An 8,546-nucleotide genomic window follows, 5' to 3' on the forward strand; every position below is an offset into this window, starting at 1 on the left:
GTTAAATTACTAACTAAAATTTGATATATTAATGTATTTTTTAGAAAGGCCTTCTAGTAGCGTATTAATTTTATTATGAACTATAACTTTGATCATTTGGTAAGATTATATAAGAATTAAGAATGTTTTGATAGTTTTCACACCTTGTGGAGTTTTTATGTCTATAAAAAAAAATACAACTTAAATATCTAAATTACATGTCCAAATATAATTTCAAATCATGATTTCAAACCATGCCATGATTTTAAATCATATCCAAACGTCTCCTTAGTGTTGAAGATGTCCAATAATTGAATTTGTATGCTTTTCACATAGTTATTTGAATAAGAAATGTCCCTTTTCCTATTTAATTACTTTTCTGAAAATAAACTCTTTAAAAAGTTTCATACTAATGCATTTGATTGATTTCGTTTTAAAGAATTTGTGAATAGTTTTCCAAAAGAATGCCATTGACCAACTACACAAGCAAACACCATCAGAATCTTCAAATTTTGAAAAGTGCATATAATCTACAAAATAATTAACAAATACAAATGCCAAAAATTTACACCCACATTTTATTCATTTGTCCTCCGTCCTCTTCTCCTATTTTTGCATATATACCAAGACTCCAACTATACAATAACATATGGGACAGAAAAGAAAGAAAAAAAATATCAAACACTTTTATTCTCAAATTATCCTTGACCCGACCCTATTTGACTTTACTAACAAGTCAAAGTCAGCGTCAAATTTGATCAGCTAAGCAAAGACGCACATTAGTGCTGGTTCAAGTTATCCCACATAGATGCGCATTTCCTCCTTGCAAATCCAACTCTTTTCTTTTCCAAATCATAAACAACCTCAAATCCTTGTTGAAAATAATTACCCAATATCCCTGCTGGCCCACTTTCCTCTTCATCACCACCGTTCATCAACATCACACACCCAACTTTCCTTTTCACTTTCCCATCATCAAAAAATTCATAAAAGTAATTTCTCTTAGGCATCACCAAACTAGAATTCCCCGCAAAATGTAACAACAATTGTGGCACATTTGAACTACCCTTATCCAAATAGTAACACGGACTCAACCCGGTTCGTTCTTCAACCCGGCTCGCTCTTTTATAAACCGGTCCGACACGCCGGTCGAACTCAGTTACCACTGTCTCATAAAACCTTAACGGCAACATCGTAAAGGTCGTACCAGAATCCACCACCATACCGCCATTACCTGTTAGAAATCGAAATAATCAGTACATCACGAGAAAGCTAACATTCAAATCTTGAACGAAAATAAATCAGACCAAAAAAAAAAAACTATACTAAAGAAATATCGAAAAAAAAAACCTTTTCGAATAAGAATATTACCTCTACCATCAACTCGCCGTAAACTCGCCGGTGCCGGAATCTTGATTTTCCCAATCGACACTCCTTCAAGTCCAACACAATAAAAATATCGATGTTTTGGGTTTTCCAGCATTGGTGTATAAGCATAATCATCGTAAATCTTCACTTTTTCATCAACTGAATAACGACCAAGAATTAACGGACTTGGTCGATGAACTTTAGTGGTATCAAAAGAGTGTGAAACCAAACAATAAGAAAAATAATTTCCTATTTCCGGTTTGTTATTAGCTAATTGAGCTGGTAAAGAAAGTGTACCACGTCCAAAACCAGCAACACCAATAGGTTCACCTAGTGCACTATGAGCACAACCAAACGTAAAATCCTTCAAAATTAAGTTCGGTGATGACATAGGTATAGACAATTCATCACTATATAATTTCGCAATAAAACTCCCATCACCATAAGCATAATAAAAAGGTGGACACGTGTATTTCTTGCAATCTGATATTTCAATATCTTCAAGTGGACATTTTGCTATAGCACAGATATCAGAAGAAGGCAACGAAGAGTGAACTGCAGAGCAAGCACGTGACTTGCACGTGACGGGTTTAGCTGTGGTAAGATTAATAGGACCAGGGTTAGGTATAAAGGTAGGATTATATTTCCCTTCACAGAGAATACAATCAAATGGATGACAAGGTAACCAAACGACGTCGCTACCAGTATCCATGTAAAGAGAAATAGTTTGAGAACCAAGCGAGAAAGAGAGCGTGTAATCACTTCCTGGTGTTAGAGGTAAGGAAACTTGGCGGTGAGGGTGACGGTGGTTGTGGAGGCGCGTGGAGGAGCGAGCTGACGTGGATTTGAGGAGATTGTGAGTACTGTTGAATTGGGTTCTTGAAAATGAATGTGTTAATCGGAAAACTAATGGTTTCGCTGAAGAGAAAAGGAATAGTGAGAAGAAAGTTAAAAGAGTTAAAAAAACAGAGAAAGAAGCCATTGTTGGGAAAAACAGAGCAAAACAGAGTATTCTTTTTCAAATGAATGTACAGCTGAAACTTAGGTACTCGACCTTATCTTTTATGTACATATAAGAGTGACAGAGAGAGAGAGAGAGATATTTTATTGAATTTTGTTTTCTTTTGCATGTAAGAGAGTGGAAGAGAAGAGAGGGTTTATAAAGGGGAGGTAGAGGAGAAGAGGACGAAGCTACTGGTTTGGTGAGGATTTAGGAGAGGTTTATGTGAGGAAAATAGTACTCCATAATCTTTTAGTATAATAGTACATCAAAAGGAGGGCCAATTACCATTTGCCAAAGCCGAAAACCAAGCAGTGTAATTTCCGTCCAGCTTCTTATTTGAATTCAAGCAATTAAAAGACACAAAAATAACAAAAACATTCAATAGATAGTGCGCATATCATAATATCCCTTCCTCCCGTAACAAATGTAACCTTGTAAAATCACGCTCATTAATATAATATGGAGTTTACTAACTACTTAATTTATTAAATGATTTTTGAGAATTGAACAATATTAAAGAGGATTATTCTTTTAATGTTAAGATTATAATTGAAAATACTTGTCAATTTTAATATTAAATACCTAAGGTAATATTTATTTTACGATAAATTATTTTTGTTAAGATGACACTTATTTTAAATAGAGAGAGAATAATTAATGTGTCATTTGTCAATTGACATCTCTTAGATAAAGATGACTAATTGAGCAAGGATAGCACGAATTCTGTCTTATCACCTTTGGTGGTGAGAATTGTATTTGGAGTTAATGATGCCATGATTTCTTAGTACGACGGGAGCAGTAAAATGTTGGGAAAAGCACATCAATAGTGTTATGCTATCCTTGCAGAGAAGTAAAGACAAGTGAATCAATATCTATCCTAACTTGGAAGTGAGGGTAAAAGATTTCAGAGAATAGGTAAAAGAACTTGGAAGTGACTGCACTTAATAAGTCCATTTGATGAGGGGTTTGGTATATCATCCTAACTAATGAGTGTAACTTTTACAGGACATTCAAAAAATGTGTACAAGTAAGCTTCCATAAAAAGTGAAATCCAATTTTTTAAAACGCAAAAGGATCAAATATACCCCTAATATATTCTATATAGATCAAGATTTTCCATTTAAAAGTAAAATTATTTACACGATTTATATTACTTAAACTCATGTGGTAATAAGTCCGTCGTTGTATGCTTTCAAAATGGGGGACGGGGCATTGCGTGTGGAATGGTGTAATAGTCGCATAGTGTCATTATGTGGGAGGAAAAGACACGAGACTAATGGAGATTGAGGATTCCCCACTTGATTTTTGTCCTCTCTTGGCAAACATTTTATGAAACATAGGTATGTGGTAAGAGTATTTATTTTATATGTATACACAATTCGTGTCAATTTTTGTAATATTGATTTGATTATATGTATGGAATTCAAAGAATTTTGATAGACACTAATATATTCTGTTGTTGTTATATGAATTGGGACAGAGTGAGTAATTCGTCCTACATATTAATATTCACTTAATTAATATTTTGGGGTGACATATTAGAAATTAAATGACTAGAAGTTATAGTGAAGTATAATGACAATTTTTTGTATTTTCAAAAAAACAAATATTTTTTTAATATTTATCGACGTGGGTCATTTTCGTTTTCAAGTGAAACATCACATTCAATTGAGAATTACAAAGTAAACATATTTTGAACAATATACATTTTCAAAGGCTTGTGCAATTGAATGGGAAGGCATTTTCACCTTAGGTAAAAAGGTGCCAGCCTTAATTGAATTGACTGATCTTGGCCCATAGTAAACGTTTTCCCCTACATCTTAAAGAAGAAGGATAATTGTTCAGTGCATGCGGTAATAATATTATAATTATGCTTATCCAAGTGTATGGATCTAAAGCAAGCATTGTCACTTTCGGTATCAGCAAGTGGATAAAATCTAGGAGGGTGATAACCATGCTAAGTCATAGATATTGGGTCTTTTTAATTGCAGTTTTATAGTGAAACTAATCCAAATTAGTGAAATTCTTCTACAGTCAGTTTATGCAGGAGAGATGGATGATCATGTGTTGAATTAAATCAAGATTAATTATCTATCCTACATTATATAGGACTTGGTGCTTGCTAGTTTATTGAAGTCACGTCTAATTAAGTTTTGTTGTCAAGTCATGTAGGAATAAGTTTTCTTGTTCATTCTTCGACACTCCACCGATGTACTTTTTCATTCTTCAACACCCCACCTCACGCTTAGGGCTGGACATTTGGAGCATGAACAACTTAATTTGGGGGCTCAATATCGGGTAAAATGGGTCCTGCTCTGATACCATGTAAAGAAATGGATCATGAGCTTAACTCAACCCCAAAAGCTAATTTATGAGGGAAAAATTGTCCAAGTCCATATAAGGAGAACACCCATCCCATAACCACCGATGAACTTTTTTTCATTTTTCAACAATGTGGGTGCATATCTTATAAAGTCTAGAAATAATTCAGATATGGTGATAAGATTGATGACTTTATGAGTATCACTTGAAGCCTCCTGCCTCTTGTTCTCTCTAGTATGATAAGTTACTTCCATATAGTGATTATATTGTTGAATATTTCAATTGTACCTAATTTATTCATCGGGTCATTTGAATCCTTCATAGTAGCATGAGGATAATATTGTATTATGATTTCAATGGTATTGAATAACGTGAACAATTTTTTGAAACACTTCAATATCCTCTACTTTTTAATTTTAGAATGTTAGAGAACATGAAAAACTCAACTAAATTAGCATCGATTAAGAGGTTATTAGATACGAACTCATGATATTGCGCAGTTCAAATGATTCGCAGCATATATAACGTAACTAGAACACTTTGATTTTACTAAGTTATCAAGATCCCGAAAATAAGATTTCAAGCCAATTATTCTCTACTACCTCGTCCTACGCAGCGGAGAATAGGACATTTGACTAAACTTGATGTATTAATAGGGTACAAATTTATTTTCACGGGGTGTTTATATATATATATATATATATATATATATATATATATATATATATATATATATATATATATACCTTTTAAGATTATGGTTAAGTGATATATACATTTCCACTTTGACCCGTTGATTCTTAAGATTAATTGTTTACGCCGATTTAAACACAAATAAGTATTTAAATATTACTCCCTCCGTCCATTTTTACTTGTCATCTATACTAAAAATATATGTCTATTTTTATGTGTCCAATTTGAAAAACCAAAAGATAATTTACCATTCAATACATGTTTACCCTTACAATTAATGATTGGGGTGGAAACTTCAATGAATTATTGGTGGCTGTGTCTTTTAAAGTATGTTTGATTGATTTCAATCATTAGATGACTTGGTAATAATTAAGGCTGATATAGTAAAATTTGTCATTCTATTTATGGTTTCTTAAGAGGTGTGTCAAATCAATACAGGATAAGTAAAAATGGGCGGGAAGTAATAATTACTATTTTTTTCAGTTAAGGAGAGACTAAATATGAGTTTATTCAAAATGGAAATAGTATCAAGTGAGATGAATCCATAATGGATAAGGCTAAATTTAGCACAGGTTACAACCCAGGGAATATTGAACTTAGTAGTCAGAGCAAAGCGTTAAAGAAACTAAAGAGATTAAAATCAGTTAAGTCAACTATATCAAGGTCAAACAATAAGAGAGTTTTCATCAAAGCACGAGCTGTACTAAGAGCACTGGGTAAATTCATTGCCCAAATTTATGACACTTTTCAGATCTTTTATTGCAGCTGAAAGCAAAAGTTTTATTTTGGTTGTTTAAATTCCTTTACCCATTTCTCAAAGCACATTAACTCCATTTCTTATTCTTCATTTCCCTCTTCTTTTTGGTAGATTATTTGCAAACGGATGGAGAAGTTTTTGGCAAAACTATTTTGAACTGTTTATATGTTCTTCCTACTTCTCCTTTGTTGCAATTAGATCCGAAAAATGAGAAAGTGAAATCAAAGGGGTCTAAGCGATAATCGAAATCACACTTATTAGCTAAAGGACTTTATTTCATCGACATCACTAGACTATATGCTAGCCTCTGTAGACTTATGACTAATTAGGAAAACGTCCTGATATTTACTTGAGTCCGGAACCAAAATAGCCTCACAAAAACGTTTTTGAACCAAATTACTCCAACAAAAAAAAAATTACAAAAATGTCTTTAGTGCAGTAAATTACTGCGCTAAAGCAGTTAACTGGAACGGCTCCGTTAACTGCTATAGCTCAATAAATTACTGTGCTAAAGCGTCCCCTCTTTTTTTTCCGGCCCTTTTGGTTAATCCTTCTTTCATTAAACTTTTTAACGTACTTTGACTATAGATTAATCATGCTTCGGAACCTCGAAACTTCAATTATATAGAACCCTACTTATTTTTGTGCAATTAATAAGGTAGGCTCAATACATCAAGGATAAGAAAATCTTCGGATGGCCGTTTTAGTGATTGAAAAGTGCTCGAACGCCATTTTCGTTTGAAGGATTGGTGTCATTAGCTTTAAGTTCTTTACGAATACTTAAACTTGTTCATTAATAATTAATTTTTTTTAGTCAAAATTGCAGCATTCATACGAATCTCAAAATAATTAAATTGCATCATTCATAACAATATAAAAATATTTAAACTTGTTCATTAATAAGAAACCCAAACTTTTAAAATACAATTATCAAAGAAAGAAAAAAACTTAAAAAACATTCATCAATTAATGCCCTTGAGTTGATCTTCCGCCACCACCGCGAGATGTGCCACCACCACTAGATGTGCCACCACTGCTAGATCTACCACCACGAAAGTTTCCTCCTGTTACACCTTGGAAAATTCCCCGTTAATGTGCAATGAATAGGCTAGCGAGTAACACGAGGTATACGGTGATTTGGATGGGTAAGAAATAACATTTGATGATCTTAATCAAGATTCAAAGACATTTGACTAAAAGGAAGAAGTTTGGCAATGGAAGTAAAGGGTATGTTATGTGTCGGGTGCGAATTATGGACGACGAGTTAACGATGGCTTAAAGAGGTTTTAGAGACAAGTGATAACGTCCCTTAGATTGGTATTGAGGTGTTAAACAAGTGTCAAGAAGGTTCCATAAGGATCGGAGATCAAACGAGTCGACGAGAACAAGTTCCGGACAGCTGGACATTATACGGCCAGACATACTAGCCATATAAAATACACGGACCGTATGTCCAGCCGTAGGTTCAGCCCAGAATGGCATACTTCACTGGACCAAACATACGGTCCAGACATACGGTCAGTGAAAAATATACGGACCGTATGTTGGTCCGTATGTTTTGGTCGGGACAGATTGTGAATTAATATAAGAGACCTCTCTCTCATTTTATTTTCATTTCATTTTCACTCCACAAGTCAAGAAACCTCTAGAATATTCTCTCCACTCTTCATCCACAAGAAATCAAAAGGAAAACCAAGATCAACTACTTCAAATCCATGAAAACAAGTGTGTGAAACTTAGTAAAAGTTCATCTACCTCAAAAAAACCCAAGGGAAGTGAAGTAGGGTTTTGGTGCTAGAAGAGTATTTTCATTCAGGGCTTGTTTCTACACTATCTAAGGTAAGTTTTATGGTATTTTCATGATGTTTGAAGTATTGATAAGTTGAAACACTTGAATTGTAGAAGAGTATAGAAAATGGGTCATAAATGTGTGAATAGTATCATTGTTGAGTAGTAGTTGGAATGAATCATGAATATGGATATGTTGTGATTATGAATACGTTATAAATGACATTTAGACCATGGAATAGGTATTATATGTGAGAAAACACGATAGGGAGTCATAACCATAATTGTGGAGAAATTGAAGGGAAATGGTGAATTGTGGTAAATGTAGATAAATGACGATTGTCATGTGCGACATTGTGAATGTTGATATGAACGTTTGGGAGTTGATATTGAACATGGGGAAAGTAGTATAAACAAAGGAAATGCTGCCCAATTTTTTCTAGCATTAGTAAGTCCGTTCTTATAATTGTTAGCTAATGTCGATACAAATTCTCTTGAAGGTAGAACGTGTGCATTAAAAGAGAACAAGCAAGCGATAGATTAGTTAAACGACAAAGGTATGTAAGTCTAATCCCTTCCTTCAAAGGCATGAATCCTTCAAGCTTTCCATGATCCTCCTATATGATGGAGCTTATG

The 8,546-nt window shown here is 33.8% G+C and overlaps 1 protein-coding gene across 1 annotated transcript; it reads right to left on the minus strand.

Moving 5' to 3' along the window:
* Positions 1–458: 458 nt before the first annotated feature.
* LOC132635109 (probable aspartyl protease At4g16563) lies at positions 459–2,492 on the minus strand. The gene is made up of 2 exons (XM_060351344.1): positions 1,351–2,492; positions 459–1,213 (listed from the first exon to the last, which is right to left on the minus strand). The coding sequence occupies exons 1-2, from the start codon at positions 2,327–2,329 to the stop codon at positions 759–761; spliced, it is 1,434 nt and encodes a 477-aa protein (XP_060207327.1). The 5' UTR covers positions 2,330–2,492; the 3' UTR covers positions 459–758.
* Positions 2,493–8,546: the final 6,054 nt, after the last annotated feature.

Source organism: Lycium barbarum, chromosome 4, assembly GCF_019175385.1.
Source record: "Lycium barbarum isolate Lr01 chromosome 4, ASM1917538v2, whole genome shotgun sequence".
NCBI lineage: Eukaryota > Viridiplantae > Streptophyta > Magnoliopsida > Solanales > Solanaceae > Lycium > Lycium barbarum.

Bases quoted from the DNA above. Each gene is read 5' to 3' on its own strand.
- LOC132635109 (XM_060351344.1), bottom strand. From the start codon at position 2,329: ATGGCTTCTTTCTCTGTTTTTTTAACTCTTTTAACTTTCTTCTCACTA. The intron at 1,214-1,350 runs GTAATATTCTTA...GATTTCTAACAG, and splicing joins ACGGCGAGTTGATGGTAGAG to GTAATGGCGGTATGGTGGTG.